At 39.9% G+C, this 19,830-nt stretch overlaps 1 protein-coding gene across 1 annotated transcript; it reads right to left on the reverse strand.

Annotated features, from left to right (window-relative positions):
- Positions 1-418: 418 nt before the first annotated feature.
- Positions 419-19,115, reverse strand: COPB1 (COPI coat complex subunit beta 1). The gene is made up of 22 exons (XM_066187590.1): positions 19,026-19,115; positions 16,445-16,596; positions 15,543-15,772; positions 14,683-14,852; positions 14,356-14,470; positions 13,657-13,749; positions 12,980-13,117; positions 11,911-12,030; positions 11,351-11,458; positions 11,113-11,259; positions 10,549-10,694; positions 9,447-9,543; positions 8,695-8,855; positions 8,027-8,147; positions 7,444-7,671; positions 7,092-7,271; positions 6,186-6,330; positions 4,650-4,769; positions 4,186-4,331; positions 2,864-2,953; positions 1,910-2,065; positions 419-756 (listed from the first exon to the last, which is right to left on the reverse strand). Exons 2-22 carry the CDS (start codon positions 16,533-16,535, stop codon positions 697-699), a joined length of 2,862 nt encoding a protein of 953 aa, XP_066043687.1. The 5' UTR covers positions 16,536-16,596; positions 19,026-19,115; the 3' UTR covers positions 419-696.
- Between the last annotated feature and the right edge of the window lie 715 nt (positions 19,116-19,830).

The raw sequence follows: 19,830 nt of genomic DNA on the forward strand, positions 1-19,830 counted from the left end.
CACTTGGCTGTCCTTGCCATGTTAACTGAAAAACAAGAACACCACCAGCAATGCTATGTTACTCAGGATAACACTCCTAGGAAAGCACTTCAGAAACAAAGTTTAAGGTTTTACAACTTGCTGGAAAGAGCTTAATTTTGACAGTCTCTCTTTTGATACTACAAGCTTGTCTGTGCCAAGTTATTACATTACCATCTAGAATATACAGCCTTTAATTTAGTTGGCAAATTTATATTCTCTTAGGTATACTGGAGTATTTTAGGAATCATGATTACACATTCACATATTCAGGCCCAGTCATTATTGTAAACACTTAAGCTATTACAGACTCCCACTTTCTCAGAGTATCAAAGTACCCCTGGACAGATACTCAATACTGATCAGGTAATATAGAGAGTATAATTTACAGACCAAACAGTACTGGTATAATTTGTTTATTTGTGCTGTGAGCATCAGTATATATTAGAGACAAAGAAAACATGACTTCCAGGACAAAGAAAAAAAAAAACCCTGGAGATTTAAAATTTGCTCAATATCAATCATGGAGAACCTATACATTATCTGCTGGAATGCTTTCAGCTCAAAAGCTTGGCTTCTACAATTACAGAACACTGAAGAATATAAGATGTTCTGGATCCCAAAAGCCACATACCTAAGGTTAAACTGTAAAAGACCTGAAAAGACATTACGTAAAATTTATAAACTTGTCTTCTTCTGAGACAGATTGATCTTATCTCCAAGGCTCAGGGCCATTCCCTGTAAGAAAAAGGAAGACAACAATCATGACACAAATACTACACTTGAAAATAACTTTATCTCATCTATATTAAAATGGAAGTTCCATATACAGGAATGTATTAAGTCAGTGGCATGGAAATTTCTAGCTGTTCACTATTTTGTACATTTCTCAGTGCTCACTTCCTTATCACTAGGTAAAGGTTAGGTCCTACATGTATTATTGAGACAATGAAACTTAACTGAGCTGGCAACTTTTATATGTGTTATCAACATGAAAAGCTGAAGAATAAAACCAACTTTAACCTTTTGACCTCCCACCAACTGAAAGAGGACTGCCAGCAGAGAAATTACAACTGCCTGTCCAGTTACTGAAATAAAACTGTTAAAAGTCCCAGTACTTGATACCAGTTCACTCAGTGCACCACAGCTATGGAAAATAACTAAATCACAGAGCCAGATTAATATTGCACAGAAACTGAAGAACCATCAAAAGAAACCGCATGAATAAATCTACATATTCAATAGCACAATGATTTCAAGATGAAACTATGCTGGCATATGTAATTGAATGCAGTTTTATGTAAAAAATGGCACTGTAACATATCAGAAACTTTAATTTAAACCAGTCCAAAATCTTTATAGTGACATCACATAAACTAAATGTTTTCTTTGAATATGATAACTCTCAGGTACTCCTTTATTGTACACTGTTTAAAATACTTCTATTGTACACCAGTGTTTTTGCTTTATTTATTCCAAATCCCGGTCTTTTTTTTTTTCAGTTGGGAGGTAGGAATTCTAAAATCCAAAGCAGACTCATATATCTACAGAAAATACTCCTACTAAAAACCCTGGGGTTTTGTTTTGTTGTTTTCAAAAAGAATCAGTGAATAGCAATTACATGCATAAAATTTCCTTGTTGTGTGACACTGAAATGTGCAATTTGGTAGGAAAAACATCCTGGAACCCCTGGGGCATCTTTGCTCTTTCTTTAAAAGCACATAAAATAGAACATCCTACTTGCAGTGCTAAGAACTAAACTGGGAAATCTTGGAAATAAAGGCCTACTTGATGGTAACACAGCAGGAGAAAAGACTGTAAAAAAGGTGTGAATGTTTAGGAGGGCTTGGTCCATTGCTGTAAGAATGGTGAGGATGGCAAGCCCCGTTACCTGGCTCTTGGCCCGGATCCGTATGTGGCCCGTGACAGGTGCCTCCGGCCCCAGGTGAATCGGCTTCTCGATGCTCACATTGGCCAGGGCGTCCTCCCCGAATATGGACCGGGCGTAGAGATTGGCTGCCATGAAGCCACAGTAGCCTGAAAGTGCCTGTGGAAAGCACATGGCAACTCTTCCAAGACCAAAATCCTCTAAACACGGTTTAGTTCACCCTAAGTTCGCTAGGCAGTTATCAATGTATCACCTTTAAACTTCCTTTCTTCACGTGCAACTCTTTGTAACATGTGGGAATCACACACTGGGAAAAAGTGTATATTCCCAATATACACTATTTGTATATATACACAAATTGTATATATATGTTTGTGTATATTCCAAATAATTCATATTGGGAATGATGCAGTCTACAGAATTCATCAAGACAAGGCAGGAGAGCATTTTATGGTTTGTTTTGACCAACAGCAAAATGAAGCTGAATAAAGAAGAAGCTAAATAGCTACTATACTTAATTTGGCTACTGTACATTTAGTATCTAATAGCTATCATACATGCTATATCTTAACAGCAAGTAGCTATTCTATGTATTTATTTTGCTTTACAACAAAAAGGCTAACTGGCAAAAGAAAGGTAAATTTTGTCAGAGAAGGAAAAAATATGGAGCCACTAAAAGAAACTTTTATGTAAAGAGATGGTCCTATAAAATCTATGCTACAGCTCAGCTACTATGAATCAAGAGAGACATTCTGATTTTCCAACTTGGGACAACAGAGAATTTTAGTAACATTTATCTGCTCTTTCTCATTTCAATGTAAAAACTTCAAGGTATATATACTATTTCATATTGTAAGCACGCATTTCTAAGAATATTTACAACAAATGTTGAACAAATTAAATAATAAAGCACAGGAACTACAAAAGGTATCTAAAACTCTCCAAGAAATAGCTCACCTTCTCTGGAGTCAGGCATTTCATATTGGTTGACTTCAGTATGTGCTGTAAGTACTCATTTAAATCAATAATATTTGTATTCACTGTTACCTTCCAGAAGGAAAAAAAAAAAAAAGGCAATTACTTTAATTAGCACCTCAGGTATTTCTGAAATCTCTTCTTGAGGGCTCTATAATGGAGATCACTTCTGCATTCCTCCTTGAGGAGCAGCACACTCAGTAAGCTGGATGCACTTCCCACTATGTGGTGGCATCATTTGAAATCTTCCCCTCCTGCCATCCACTTGTTAGATGGAGAATTTCATGCTATTACCATGGTTTCTAAAATTTACTGGGTGAATATGATACTCTGTTGAACATCTAGATTCTCGACAGCAAGCAGTAGATTTCTTGTCTGGATACAGTTTACATATTGCCAGAACAAGAAAAAAGCAATACCTAGTCCAAAGTTGGCTATTAACCAGTGATAAAGATTCCTTCCACCTTCCCCTTTCAGCAACAAATCTCTCTGGGCTGCCCTGGCTTTACCATATTGCATATTATGTGCCTTGTTTAAATTGCCTTTTAACACATCTCTCAGAAGGAGTTAACAAACTGCTAAGGCTTCATGTATTACAATATATTGTGCATAAGTTCCCCCTGAGACATTTAAACCTAGCCTCAAGTAAGCACACCTATGTACCACACAAGGCTACAGTTCATGTAAAATCTCTCTCATTCTGGTTTAATGTTTGTACTCTATTCTTATATGACATTATCTCCCTTAAACTCTTTTTTCAGCTTTGGGCATCCTCAGTTACTATGAAGTGCACCCACTGTCCTGCTGGTCTTAGACAGCACCCAGAACTTTATGCTACAGCTGTACTGCAAAGTAGCAAGGTGAAAGAAAGATGCTCCTGTCCCCCTGGCAGGGGGCTGGACTAAACAACCTTTAAAAGGTCCCTTGCACCTCACAAGACAGTATGATTAAGAACTGGAGAAGCTGAGCAGCACAAGTAATTCTGCAGCCTCAGCATAAACTTATACTTGCTGCGATCTCACCTTTGAGCCAAAATACACAGCAATCACCAGTCAGTTTGGACAGCGTCCATACAGGAGGTAAAGCTCAATGCATACAACCTCTTTTGCAAGACAAAAACCCAGTTATTGTACTGATAAGCTTATGAAACTGATAAGATAGCTGTAAGAGAATAAGCTACTTGAGGCAAACATCCAATGAAGATGTTGAATGAGGTTTATGTGGCAATAGATAATGCTGCTGTACAACAAGAGACAAAATTGTATCTCATCAACAAAGTAATATACAAACAAAAAAAAACTAACTTTGTTCTCCCACTCAAATTCTGCCCACATCTGTCTGAACTCAGCATCTGTACAAGAAGCAGGCTGGATATAATCCATGATGTCAATGTGAATATCACTGAGAACCACACAGTTTCTGTCGCTGGCTGCTCCAGAGACGTCGTACACTGCAAGAGAACACACACATTTCTCAATGTTCCAAAAAGTGAATTTGCACTTAATAAGGGTGCTGAGTGACCACCTGCCAGTTAACAACAGCCAACCCTTGCTCAATCTCATGCTGACAACCATCCTAAAGGCAGCATATTCTATGATGGTTTTAAGTAACAGCGATATAGATTTTTTTTAAATCATTACAAAATATTCTTACATTGTAATTAAATTTCTTCTCCCAATATGAAGAGCTTTACTTATTTTTGAGCTCATTAAGCAGTTAAAAATGCGACACATTCACGTTAATTTTGCACACTGAATTGTTTACTTACCAACATTACCAAAAATTATTCCATTTTCTGTTGAAGCAACTTTGACGTTAGCTTTAATGTTTGCAAAATCATGTGGAGCAAGTGTCAGAGGAGATGGTTTTTCCACAAGTTTCAAGTCACCTGTGTAAAGAAATTGGGAGATGTGGATCAGGGAACGTTAGCAGTACACACAATGAGCTTAGCTTTTGGAACAGCAGCTTTTTATCTTCTTGTCATTCAATTTTTGAATCTACAGAGCTGCACTGAACACCACCATAAAGATATCAGTTGATTTGGAATTGGTTGTTCTTTTTTTATATAGTTTTGTAATTGCAAGATAAATTACACTGCATAAAAATTTCAGTTAAAATATTGCTATGTTCACCCAAACCCCACTGAAAACAAATGCAAATACTGAATTAAATGGGCTTTGGATGGAGTTTAGTATTAATTTTTTAACAAGGAAATGGTTAATTCTATGTTGCATTTTAATCACTGACATCATCATAAGGCCTAACCCTACAGTCAAGTGCCTCAAACCCAAAGTACAATGTCCAGCACTACAGGCACTAAGCTATTTATAAACAGGTCAAAGTATCCCCTTGATTCTGAATATAATTGCTCCAAGGAAACACTAAGGGATGCATTTTTACTAATCCTTCAGCAAGCAATTGGAATGTCTCCTTAGTTCTATTAAAATGCAATTTGAGAACACAGCATGAACAGCATGAGCTCTACACATGGGAGTGATGCCTCAAGTCAGCTTTTGCAGTACATCAGCTGGGAAATACAGAATTCCACTTTACTGAGCTGACAAACAGAAAAATGCAACCTATTAAATAACGCATCCATTTAATTTATTTCCATCATTAGTCTCTTCAAATGATTTACAAAATTTTAAGAGAAAGGTTATGCCCCTCCAGTCATACTTAGAATAGTGAAAAGTCTGTAACGTGTTCTCCTAGCATACTGTAAATGTATTTCAGCTCCTGACTGCCAAAGCAGAGGACAACTAATAAGAAACTGGTTACTGTTCTTGAATTATCTGCTCTAGTGACTCCTCTAAGAGAAGTTAATGAAGCCTCAGTATTGTCCAAGCAAGACTCTGGTACAGCTGTTGGTACAGGGAATGGTTTCAGTTGAGTAAATGCAGTATTTAAGTACTCCAGGCTGAGTGCAAAAACCACCTAGGGCAAATGGCTTTCTGCTCCATACCAGTTGTGATTTTGACCTATTTTTATTTTTCCATGTATGGCAGCAGCACAATGAAAAATAAGTACATCCAAACCCCTTTTATTTCAGGAAAAAAGGAGAAGGGGAAATGGAACCTTATGTTTTTAGTGATAAAATCTGACTAAGGTTTGTATCATCAGATTGCACTGACAGTGTCAGTACATACAAAACTTTCACCAAATATTTAAAGAAGTGTACTTTTAAAGGCATTCAAAATGGCAACTAACCACTTTGGAGGTGGTTCAGGAATTCCTTACAGCAAGGTGATGCCCAATTCCCAAAACCCCAGAGCTGCTCTGTTTGTAGCAGCCCAGCCCTCCTTACCAAGCGTGGCCAGCTCCAAGGTGCAGTTCTGCAGGGTGTCACTGGTCTGGTTGACCACGAGCACATCCAGCACGATGTCGTACTGGTTGACGTGGACGTAGGCTTCTGCATACACAGGGTCTGAGAAACCTGTCAGCTGGGTAACCTGTGACACAAGCCAAGGGATTCAGCTTCCCAGCAACCAGTTTAAAAGATAATCATTCCAACAATGACAGAAAATAAGAATGAAGTACACTTAAATTGATTATTCTTTAATATAGGCCTCCAAAACGAGTAGCCTTCCTTCACACGTCCCCCTGCATGCACACTACAATTATGAACCCTTTCCAGATGAAACGTATTCTGAATAATTTCCTATAATATAAACTGTAATGCCATTTATTCTTAAGATGATCAGTAGGACAAAGAAATGCTGATTTAAAATTAAAAGGTCATTTTAAACATCAAAAAGAATTTCAAAGTCTGGATGTTTAACTCCTTAACTAATGAATTACTCAAGTGATTTCTTCTTTTTAAACCTCCTCAGCAGGATCTGTTAATGGACAGAAAAAAAAAGGCATAAAGGGTGAAATAAGGATGCATTGCACTTGGCAAGAGGATACAGCAGCCAAAGAAAGGGGGTCTTAATCACTTCTGCCATCCTTGCTCCCTTCCCTGTGAACTTTATTGGGATCTTTAAACCACCAAACCCTAATTTCTTCTCCACATTCCACCAGCTCAGCACTCTCTAAGCCTCCTCCTTGCTCTTCCTCTCCCCATTTGAGAAGGTAACAACAATAAGGACAAGTGCTTTTCTTCTTCTCCTGATCCCAACCAGGATATACCTGGGTCTTCCCAATCAACCAGCACAGTCTGGTTCATCAGTTCCAGTCTGCAATTACCAATAAAGCACTGATTTTCCACTACCTTATTAAGTTTGGAAGCAAGAGGATCAGCAGCCTCTTTCCTCTGTGTGTTTCCCATTGCTGCAAGAAGGCTAAGCTGGAACTGGTCTTCTTTTGAGCTCATTTCATTTTTAGCAGTAAGCTGCATGAAGGAAATGGGATCATCTGGTTGAATTGTCACATTCCTCTTCTCAGATTCTTTCTGCAGGACGAGAATAATTCAAGAATTCACAATGAATTCCATTCCTTAGCACAGAAAAACAGTCAAATAATGGCTGACCTACACAGACTCAGTGACATTTCTGGGACCAGCCTGGATGTGAACATCTGTAAAAACTCCAAGTGTTTATGGTTACACACTTAGAACAGCTCACCTTCTGGGAAAGTTTCTCCTCTTCTAGCTTGGCTGACAGCATGTGAGAGAGGGACTGCCTGCACTCTTTGTTGAAAATGTCATTCATGAGAGGAGAACATTCTGATAACACTTTCAGACACAATGAAATACGATCCACATCATCATCTGTAATAGGCTTCTTGGGAAGAGATGACTTTCCCAAGTGGAGAATAGTGGCCATCAGCAGCATAGCTTCAGCACTGAAGGACTGAGAAGGAGCACAAAGAGATTGGAAGAAAGTTATTGCATTTTCCACAGCTTTAAAGAAATGTTGACTTCTGACTTATTTTTAAAAAGGTGAGTATTAATCAAATCATAACATCTCTGAAGAGATTACTTAATTTTTTAGTAGTTATTATCTGAAACCAAGCAGAATGATTTAGAGATTATCTAAATAGAATGGCTGGAAAACAGCAGATCCTGTTTTCAATCCAAACTACCATTGTTATCCAACCACATAACTGGCACTTCACTTTGGACTTAACCCATTTTTGCATCTGTTAAAAAGAAAAGAGGCAACAAGCAACTCTTCCTTGAATGTGAAAACACAAGAGATGACTCACATTTTGTTTCTTCTTCTCCTGAACTAGGGACATGTAACGTAAAGCAATCTTGGTTAAAGTTGTGGCAAGGGAAGCTGCAACAAAGAAATCTCCATCCAGCAAGAATCCTCGTAAGGGAGGTCTGCAAAGACAAATGATCCTCAGAAAACTACTTTTGGATGACAATCTTCAGCCTACTTCTCTTGATAGCTTAATTTTCATACTGTACAAGCAAAAAAAGCTTGAAACACCTCACAAGGCTGGATTATTTCCTTCTTAAAGTAACCTTCCAGATACAGAGATTTTCGTAAGTCACACAGTCATTTCCACATGGGCCAGGGAGAGAGAGGTGTAGGAGTGCAAGGTGACATAAAGGGAAGAAAATATTTTAATCTAAAGGCAATATCTCTGTATCCAACTAGAACTGTGAGTGAGCTTTACATGTAAAAAAAAATAAACTAGAATTTAGGATATCATAATTAATAAAGTTCTTATTTATACAGTAAGTTTTGTTTACAATCCTAAACAATTGAGCAACTTCCTATTGGATACTATTTAATTGGGATAATACCTTAAAACAGGAAATTCCCTCAACCACTGAACTCTGTATTAGAGATAACACCACTCAAATAAAAAAATGATAAAAAATTAACCAAGTCATTCCTGGCCAAGCATGAAATCACAAATACCTGTCTTCTTCCTTCTTGGCAGGTCGGGAACTGCTAAGAGCACTTTGTGTTGCATAAGTGCCCATCTCTGTCACTAGTTTTTGGGCTGGACCCACTGACACCTCTTCTTCAGGTTTGAGCTCACCAGCTTCTTTCTTGATTTCAGATTCTACTATTGGGATCTAGAAATGAGGAGGAAGCAACTGTTACAATTAAAATAGAAGATAATGTTTTTGATCTGCCGAAGGTTTTAATAAAAATTATCTGCATTGCTGAAGTTTTTACATGCAAAATGTTTGGAGAGCTAAGAGTGCAATGGTTTGGAGAGAATTTGAGGAGATAAGCAGATATTGAAGCTTCCTACACATGCAATAAAGCTCTTATCGATGAATTAGATTTTGTCAGAGAAGTCTTTCTCTCAGAACAACCCACACCTAAAGCACTTTTTCTTTGCTACTGGATATAATTAAATCGTATCTTAAAGCTGCCATAATTTTCCGAAACAAGGAATTTCCCAACTCTTCTCTAAACAGATATCACTTATTCTCAGCTCAAGAATGCTACTTGAAAAAAAATGAATAATGAATGTAAATAATGACTGCTTTTTACTTAAGATTTCCTGTGCATGTGTCATCACACACCACAAGTCCTCAAAACACTGTTGCATCTTACTTGATCTTTCCAGAACACCTTTTTGCTTAGAAAATCCACTGCATAATGGCGGGGAAAACCACAAAGAGCCAGTAAACACAAAAACCCCAAAATACACACACCTCTCCGAGGGATCTGCGAACCTCTGTCATCACACTCTGTATATCCTCCTTTGTGCTGCAATATTCTCCAAGGATCCATAATGCTCCTCGATAAATCCTAAGACAAGAACAGGTATTTAAATCATGCTCTCATGATATACTCAAAGTAGAACCAAGAAAAGTGATTTATGGTCAGGTAGTAAAGGCCAGTCTTGACAAATTCAAAAGGACACAACTGACAAAAGCAGGCTAACTCAAAAGCAATTATCCTTTCAGCCTCAGTAAACTCATAAACAAGTACATCAAATTAGATATATCCTCTGCTACATATTTTTTCCATCTGTGTTAATCCTGACATACACAAAATTAAATTTCATTGCGATCATAATGAAATACTCTACTGCATGTGAGTAAAGTCAGCTCTAAATTCTCCATTTAACTGAGACAAACTAATTTTTCCATTATACAGGAGAAAATGAAAAATCAGGACAAGAATGAAGATTAGGAAAAAGCAAAGCTTCAGAGGTTTTTTTTTCCCCACTTAATGAGATTACAATGGAGATGAGATTCAGAGTTTTCTGTGGCTTAGGAAAATGACAGAGTGCTCTTCTGATACAGAGAAATTCTCATAAGACTTAACCTTTACAAATCCATCAGCAAGCAAAGTTTTTAGAGCCCTGAAAGATACTAAAAGAGCTTTATAGTTTGTGAAGCTCAGTCTATGTTAGATTAGGTTTTTTAATAAATGTACAGTATTTCCAGTTGCCTACAAGTGCAAATTCCTTAGGAATTCTGTTTTAACAAATATATTACTTTATGTTTGGCCTTCATCAACAAGGCTATTTCCTAGACAGTGGAATTTTAATTATCAACTCCATTATAGAAATTAAAATTGAATTTATTTTCTTAAATCAATGCAACAAACATCAAATTCATCTCTTGTACAAGCAGGCAAGAAGAAAGCTGTACCTAAAAATCCTCTACCCCAAAATACCTCAGCTTCAGTCACTCTCTGTGTGGGTCACGTGGATTTTGATACACATTTAATGACAATACACATTCAATGCAAGTGAGCCACACTTTGGTGCTCCAAAGTCTGTTTGATATCATATTCTGGACTCACTTGACAGATTTAATAGAATGAAAGACTTCAAGCATCTTCTCAACAATAAGAGGTCTGAGGTTATCAAATCTCTGGATCGCTTCCCGCACAAACTCCAGGACATCGGCAGCTGCTGCTTCATTGTTATCACTCAGGAACTCCATCAGCTGCCACAGAAGGGTCAACATCAGCACAAAAAGCGGCACAGAGAGGTTTGTACAATCATACTTCCCTTTTATGTTCAGAAAAATAAAACTCCTTATGTATCTCCAATGAAAAAAAGGTCAAACAACCTTAAGTACATTTCAAACAAGTACCAATTATCATATTCCCAAACTGTTTTCCTAGTGATACCAATTACTGTACTTTTAAAGGTCCTCTTCAGCTCATGTTCTTCAAAAACATATAAAAATATTCTCAGAATACAAGTAACTACAGCACCAAAAGTCCTATGTTTCTTTAGGAATTAAAAACAGCATTACTTCTGTGAGGCCACTATTAGGAACAGCTCAGCTTCAGCAATTCTGTAGGTGTTGGGTATAGGAATAACACATTTACCGACAGAACAATGGAATATGTGCATACCACTGGAATAACATTGGCAGCCATGTCTGGGAAGCGAACACTACAAGAATGCAGCGTCCGAACCAGGAGCTGTCTGTACTTGTCTGTATCTTCATGCTCCGTCACATTATTCGTTTTAATCACTTCCTTCTTCAGAACAATCACAAGCTGCAGAGAAGAGCAAATCAAATTTTTAAACAAGTGACATTTTTCAAAAGAAAGAAAACAGTATAATGAATCACAAGTAGATGTCATTTACCTCCTCCACATTTCTTGAAGACACAAGATCCAGAGCCAGCTGAAGGGTTTTCTTGCGCACTTCCAGATCTGGGGTGCTCAACACTCTGAGGATGTCCATTACTAGATCCTGAAACAGTAACAAAGTAAAGTATTTTGCCATTTTATATTACTTTCTCTTCATATAATTCTATTTTTCAGTCCTTAATGATTTTCAAAGCCTTTCTGGATACATAATATATGATCTATGGACAAGCAAGCAACAGGCATTAGCACTTCTCATTTCATTTAATTTCTTGTTCATTTAATACCTTCTGCATTTACACAGAAGTCTCCTATGCAGCCACACCATAAAACCTTACACCCAGGAACAGCATTCGTCATTGCTAGTCCTTATGCTGATAATAAAAGCAGCCAAGTCATAAGCGTAAAAGTTCATCCAGCATGTTTTTACCAAAAACATACCAACAGGAAAGTGAAACTTCAGAAGTTCTTTTCTCCATACATTGCAAAAACCTGGAAGCTTTATAATGAAAGCTTTTCTTTCCTAAGGCTCATAGGAAAAGAGACCCTCATACATACCTGCAACACTCGTTCGTGGGAGGGATGCTCCTTCAACTCAACCAACCGATCCAAAACAATCAGTTTCACATTATTATCACTTTCTTTAATGATCAAATCTATGTAGCATTGGGCAGCAGCCTAAAATTAAAAGGATCAAAACTGGTTTTTTAGTCATGAAGAGGAGAAAGAAAATCTCTAAAACCGAGGAAGTGACTCCTTCTATTTTATTATTAAAGCAGCTACTCAGAGTTGGCACATAATTAACCTGATAAATAGATTTTAAAATTTTTTGTCCACCATGTTACAAAAATCATACATGAGGGCTCACAATGCCATCAGCTTACAGTACACAGACTTGACTTCAAATTCAAAGAAAGATGTAAGATAGGTTATCTGACATGCTTTGGGTCAGCTGTGAAATATTCAACTGGGCATGAAAACCAACTTAAAAGAGTTGGCAGTGTTAGGCTATCTAGATTAGATTTTAATGACAGCTTCTGTGTACAGTGTGTTTACTCAACAAAAATGAGTATGCCAAACCAAGAATGTTGGAATTCATACTCCTCCCGACTTTTGGAAACTACTATTTACAATGCTGTAAATCTATGCATAACCTATCTTTTAAATTTCCACACAAATTCAAAGTTTTTAAGTGGTCTTAAATAAGCAGCTGTACAAATATAAAACTATGAACCCCGGGTCAATCAGTAATCAACGCGAATCTTCACTGCTTTATGCTTCTACCCTGCTTTGAGATGAGTCATATTCATGAGTAAAATATTTCACCCAATCTCTGAAATCTTCAGCTGCATTCTGCTTTGCTAACTAGGCCAAGTAGATTGTAGGTTGGTCCAACAGTCTGCACAGTATTCAAGCTTGTTCCCTACCAAAGTGACATGAAATCCACCAGCTCCAGGTCTGCTGTCTTTTTTTGTGACCAGTTCTAAGAAATACTTTAAGATAGTGTTCCTCATGAGAAGTGTTGCACGTTACTAAAGCCTTCACTCCTAAGTATCAACATGCAGCACAGAGCATTCATTTCAGTGCACTCGAAGCTACTGAAAAGCTGCAAACATCACTTTCATACCTTGATTGCTGTGGGTGCACTGGAGAGTGTGACCAGAGTACCTGCAGCCTCATACTTCACTGCAGGGCTGGAGGACTGCAGGAGGTTGTAGATGCAGCGAATGAAGCGAGCTCTCTCCGATGGATTCGCGTGACAGACCTCGATAAAAGAATGACCCACAGTTGGCACATAAAGACAAGAGCAATCCTACAGCTCACCTGCTCCACTGTCTTACAGAGAGGACAAAACTGACCTAAAGGTGACAGCCTTTTCTGGTGACAGAAAGTGTCATTCACAGCAGTAAAAATCACATTACAAAAGCTCTTCAAATGCCCTTCTCAACAACTCGGAGCAACAGGGTCTTAAAATCTCCCACCAAAAGCAAGGGCAGAGCCTCTAACAGCTTCTGTAAGAGATGCCCTGCTCATGCCCATGAAGACCACTCTGATAATGCAGTCCCCATCAGAGCAAATCTGGTGAGACTTATTGCTCTATAGAGTGCACACTTGAGCTCTTTATCATTTCAAGAGACAAATCTTATTCAGCTGTATTAAGGAATGACATATTCCTGACATGGACAAGAAGCCAGCTAAATCCCTTTACCAGCAACATTCTATCCCTTTTAAAAACAGTCTAATATAATTCTGGAAATTAACATGTACATTTATTTCAAATGTGCCACAGCATTTCCCTTTTACCTTGTAAATTAGTTCAACAATAACCAATTGCAGTATGTCACCAAAGGTCTGCACTTGGTCAATACAGGTACTCAAATAATCCAAAGCTCGATCCTACACAAACAGAAGACAAATTATTTTACATTATTCAGAGTTTGCTCACTCAGCTGAACTTTAAATCAAAACATATTCTAAAAATCAAAGTACAAAACAGCTTTTATGCAACGCTTCAACAGTATAAGAAAACACTGTAGACCTAAAGAACAAAATAATCCATCCTGTCTACAGAGGGTAAAAAGAGAGACAAACTAATGGTAATTAGTTTGTAAAAAATAATTGATTTACTAATCAATGATTAGTAAAAAAAAAAAAAAAAGGCAATTGCCTGTATAACAAGTAATCCAAAACACTAAACAGAAACTGCCATTTCTTTCTTATGCAACTACAAAAGCTTTAGAACAGCAGATGAAGGACTGCTTCTCAGTGTGGTTATGCTCACATTTTTCAGCACCTTCACCAAATAGAGTAATCCTCTTTAAAAATAACAAGAGCACTAAGACCTACATTATCAGTACCAAACATCCCACAAAAGCATTAACACTATTATACATGGATTTTTTAATGAATACAAGCAGTTTATACTACCAACAAAATACTGGCTAGTTACCCAGTACATTTACAATAATGAAACCAAATAACTTCGAGAGCAGGTATCCTTACCTGATCTGCATGAATTAGCATCATAAACGCATTTCTTTTGCAGCTTGCATCTTTCTCATTCACCAAGAAATCGTGGATCAGTTCAGGAGCATCAGGTATAAGATGCTCAAAGTTCCTTTACAAGAAAAAAACCCTGTAATTAAAAGAGCTACCGGCAAGGAGCAGAACCCAAGGATGCCCATTAGATAGAGGAGAAAAGGCAAACAAACAAAAATTAAAAATAAAAATTCTAACCACCACAGTATGGAGTGATAAATATTTGAGGTGTTAAAAAGTGAAGGCAGTCCTGTTCTCAGGGATGCAGGCTGTGGCCCGTGTGTGCTGTACCTGTAGATGGTGTAGATGGCCAGGACGGCGTTGCGGCGCACGTAGCTGTGCCGGTGCTCCAGGCAGGCGCGGATGGCCGGCATCAGCGGCTCCAGCAGCTCCGCCTCCTTCAGCTTGCACAGGAACCGCAGAGTGGAGCCGCGGATGAACTCGTTTGGGTGCTGCAGATCCTAAAAGCAACAGGAAACATATCTGAAATGCCAGACCCTCCACATGAATGCACCTGCCGCCTTCTCCCACACCCAGCTTTCCCATGGTGCAAGTTCCCAACATCCCCAATGACACCTCACTTTTTTCTCAAGAAACGCTATCCTAAAGCGGCTGCCCCAGCATATAACTTACAAGGCCTGTAGGATTCTTCTCTTTTAGGATTGTATTTGATTTCTCTGATTGCCAAGGCTGTGAAAGCTCAGCCTGTGGGCATTCCTGCACATTGGATAAAAACTTCTGGTATATATTAACTCATCTGTTTCCAAGCCATTCCCAAAGTTGAAGGCCCTTAATATGTTTATGAAGGTGTTTCCCAAATACACCACAAAAGTGTCCTTTTATGACCCCATGCCTTGTCCCAAGATGCCTGGAAGATGATAACTATGTTACCCCTCACCTTTAACGCTCATTGACAAGGAAACAGAGGACTAAATTTTTGTGGAGTTGTACCAGTAAAAGAACACAAAACTCCCTGGCAGTAGATCTGCTGCCTATCTGCAGTTATCCAGTTCTGAAGCTCTGAGACATAACTGATAGAAAGGAAATGCTGAGCATAAACAGTGTTTGTGTTTATTCAGTAACACAAAATGATGCCCATTCTCTAAAGATCCAGCAGAGGAACACAACCAATGAAATAAACAAGAGGCTACCTTTCTGTATGCATCACACACGAGGATCATTTCCTGCAGGAGCCTGCCATCTGGAGTGGTCTTTGGCACGATCTCCCAGAAGACAAGCAGCAGCTTTTTGATAGTATGGTCTTGGAGAGGCAGCACAAAACGTATGATGGTCATCAGGAGCCCAGGCAGCTTCTCACCATTCAGAATCATAATGATTACCTTCTTCAAGGCCTCTGTCTTCAACTTGACATCTCCCTTTTCTGCAGGGGGAAATGAAGTGAGGAAAGCTGACATGTCACAACTACTTTAACAGGAATATTGATCTTCAGTGTCAGAAGACACAAACCCCTCTGAAGGAGTAAAATACAGCATGTCAATAAAATCCAAGCCTTTACTTCTATTAAAGGATAAAGAGGAAGCAAGAGATATTTAAAAATAAGCATGGAATTCAGACTTAGTCTGAGATCAATATATTGGAATTGAAAGAGTTCAAATGCCAAGGCTGTTTTGATGCTTAAATTTATACCAACGTGCTCTGGTGTCCCACATATACCTGATTATAACACTGCTGTTTTGGCCAGCACATTCCACAGTGCACTGAGCAAGTGACAACACAATTTGTTGCTAGTTCCAAAAAAATCTGCGCAAATCTGCCTTAGTCCAAGCAGGTATGACTTAAAACTCACAAAAAAAAAAGAGATTCCAGATTTTGCACAGACTGTGGAGTACACCAAAGCACATAAAATAATATAAAGAAGTTTCTCAAAACACAACAGCAAACAGGGGAACATACATCTTTCAGAACTCAATAGAAAATATACATCAAACTAACTTGCTTAAGCTTATAAAATGTAAACAATACTTTAGGAAAGGCACAATGAGAGAACAAATCAGGTAAGATGGAGCATCCTTCAATCACTGTCAATACTTGCCTAGGTCATTTTTTAAGCTGATTTCAGAAGGCGGCTCTGAGTCCATGGGAACGTTGATCAACGTGTAACACACGTTCTCTGCAGCAGTCATGGCTCTTGGTCACAGCAGGTCTCTCCAGGGAAGAATTCTTTTCACACAAATGTCAGATGACCTAAAGAGCAAGCAAACAAAGCCACCCTAAAGTTAAAAGATTTTATTAATAAACACAAAACATTATTATAACTGACCTAATTTTGCGAAGCCACATGCAAAAGCCTTCTTGCTTTGCTGTGACCCTACAATATCCCTGTGAGCACCACAAAGATGAAGCGCCTGAAACTGCTCAGGGACAACAGAAGAAGAACAAAATCTTCCCAATATTCTGGGCACAGTCAGGAATACCAGAAGTGTACAGGGCACCTGACTGAAGCCAAATGGATGCAGCAGTTTCTCCCTCCTGGAGTCATTCCCTGATCCCAGCTGTACATATATATTTATGTATATATATTCCCACTACCTTCCCTGCACTCCTGTGCCCCTCCAGGTGAATGACCCAAGCTGCAAAATCAGCTGAAAAATTTCAGAAAAAAAAAAAAAAGAAAAGAAAAATTGAAAAGCTAAAGCTCTGGACTCAATTAACAAGTTGAATCAGTCTATGCAGGAAGCTTTGAAGAAGAGCACGAGACCCTACAGAGCAGAAACCAAGGGTGGGAGAAAAGACAATGTGATGGAGAGAGAAGCATTTTACCTGCCAGGGATCATCAGATCAGCTCAACTCTACTGTCTCCACTAGACACTAATGTGGACACCAAGTCTTTTTAGGGTGAAAAAGGACAAGAAGAATACAGACCTATCAAAGTTGCTGTGTGCCTGGCAGCCCAGGTAATGAAATCGACTCTCATGTTTGTTTTTTCCTTATATAAGAGATATCTAGGATCAAATCAACCTTTTTATTCTATTTCTTAAGTATTGAAAAATGCTCAAGCTTAAGCTTGCTTGGCTAATGCTGTCATACTACACTGACAAGCACAGCAAAGAAGACTGTTACAGTTTGTTATTTTGTACTTTCTATAGAAATTGTGTCAAAAAAGATCAGCTTTTATTGATATTAACTGTTTGGAAGTCTCAGACTCCCTTTTCTCATCAAATGGGCCCCCAGAGAACCTCACCCTGAACAGGGAGCAGGGAAGTTGTGCTGAGCTGCCTCTTTCCACACGAGAAAACAACTCACGTCAATCAGCACCCCAACACCCACCCCCAAAAAATAATTGCAATACAGATTTTTAAGGAAACCCTCCTCTTTGCATTAGGAATTCTGTATTTCAAGGCTTAGATAACTCAAGCTTGTTGCTTAAAAATATCTGCATAAACCACTCATTCATGAAACGGCTGGATGTGGCACTTAGTGCCATGCTCTAGTTGACAAAGGTGGTGACCAGTCAAAGGTTGGATCTGATGATCTCAGAGGTCTTTCCCAACTGTTTTCTTGCCTCATGGCAGCTTTTCTGCTTACTTTTCCTAGGCTGTTACCCAGAACTCCTGCCTCAAATCCCTGCAGCCAGCACCTTCACCTGCAAAAACAACTCAGACCATAAAGGAGATCCTTGTGAAAGCAAGGCAGGTATCTTCACTCATACAAAGACCTCAGCTGCAGAAATTTCCAAAATCACGGCCAAACATGTCTCTGAAGTGTGACAAATGACTGCACTTTGGGCTCTGAAGAGCAGCAATGAAAAACAACTCTCCTAAAACACAGAGCTGGGAGATCTGGCAGGGAGAACCACCACCCAGTTTTCTTCCTTGCAAGGCACAAAGATTTGAAATCAGTTTGATCGTTGAGAGCCCGCAGGGACATAGGTGTAGGTGCTGTTTTAACTCTCCAGCAATAATATCTCTGTCACCTGTGGTGAGTCACAGAACGGTCTGGGTCGGAAGGGACCTTTAAGATGAATTCATTCCAACCCTCTGCCATGGCCCGGGACAGCTTTCACCAGACCAGGCTGCTCAGAGCCTCATCCAGCCTGGCCTGGAACACTTCCAGGGATGGGGCATCCAGAGTTTCTCTGTGCAACCTGTGCCAGAGCCTCGGCACCCAAGGCAATCGAAAGTTACAGAGTTTGGAGAGCCCAGGAAGACAAAAAGCCACGCCTGCTCGCCACCTACATCCCTGGGGAGCCTTGGGAACGGGGGGCACCTAAAAAACCAAAGAATGCACCCTTTTACTGATGCACAACTATAATACGGAGCGTTCAAAACATCTACTAAAAAATTCCGACAAACTTAGAGCCAGCTGAGGGGAATTTCTCCCTTTATGTCCCAGATCCTACTTCCACTCCAAACCCGGGCATTTTACGCTACGAGGCAAAACTTCAAGGAACGCCCGAGTCGGGCAGGCATTCCCCCGAACAAACCCCGAGCGCCCCCGCCAACCCTCCCTCAGACACCCCGCGCCCCCGGGGCCCTGCCGGGGGTCACCGGGAACACGCCGGCGGGGCCCTGAGGCCTCGGGCCTTGCGGCACCCAGCGGAAAAGCGGCGCCCCCTCCCTTCCCCCCTGGCCCCGCCAGTCCGCCGCGGACCGGCCGTGCGTGCGGCTCCGTACTGGGCGGAGGAGTCGGGCCGGTCCCGGTTCGGAGCTGAGCCCGCGGCGCTGCCGCTCCGGCGATGGCTGACGTGGAGCCGCGCCCGCCCCGGCCACATCGCGCGTACGGCGGCCGCGGCGGGACACGCCTCCCGTCGGCGCGAAAGGGGCGGTGCCGCCACGCGGGGAGAGGCGGGGCGAGGAGGGGCTGCCCCTGTGACGTCACGGGCCCGAGGGCAGAGGGGTTTTCCCGCGCGGGGGGATCGGGGAGCCTCGGGATGCGGGAACACAGCGGCCGAAAGCGAGATTAAAAACCCCGCACAGACAGACAGACAGATTAGATAGATACATACATACATAGCATTTAGATTGAGTGCAACAATAATTAAAAGACAATTAAAGGGGATGGGAAATGGTAAAAATAAATATGGAAACAAATGGGTGTAAAATAAAAGTAATTGGGGGAAAATAGCAAGGAACTGGAAAATTGATTGCGGGAAATGAAGAGGGTATCTAAATGAATAAGGGGAAAACGAAGGGAGGGAAAATGGACGGGGGGTAAACAAGGGGAAAGAAAAAAAATCAATGGGTGGGAGAAACAAAAGGAGAGAAAAGAACAATGGGAGGTGGAAAAAAAAAGGAGAGGGAAGGAAGGGGAAGGAAAGGAAGGAAAAAACCAACGGGAAAAATAAATAATTAAGAGAAAAGCATAAATAATGGTGAAAAAGTGATTAAGGGGGAAAATGAAAATGAGTAAGGGGGAATATGAATACGGGGGGAAATAAATAAGTGAGGAAATAATTAGAAAAATAATAGGGGAAAACTA

This window comes from Chamaea fasciata, unplaced genomic scaffold (genome assembly GCF_029207755.1).
Source record: "Chamaea fasciata isolate MVZ Bird 193981 ecotype frontalis unplaced genomic scaffold, bChaFas1.0.hap1 SCAF_7, whole genome shotgun sequence".
In the NCBI taxonomy this organism is placed as follows: Eukaryota; Metazoa; Chordata; class Aves; order Passeriformes; family Sylviidae; genus Chamaea; species Chamaea fasciata.

Bases quoted from the DNA above. Each gene is read 5' to 3' on its own strand.
- COPB1 (XM_066187590.1), bottom strand. From the start codon at position 16,535: ATGACTGCTGCAGAGAACGTGTGTTACACGTTGATCAACGTTCCCATG. The intron at 11,260-11,350 runs GTAAATGACATC...TCTTCTCTGCAG, and splicing joins CTTCAAGAAATGTGGAGGAG to CTTGTGATTGTTCTGAAGAA. The intron at 8,856-9,446 runs GTGTGTGTATTT...CCTCATTTCTAG, and splicing joins TTCGCAGATCCCTCGGAGAG to ATCCCAATAGTAGAATCTGA.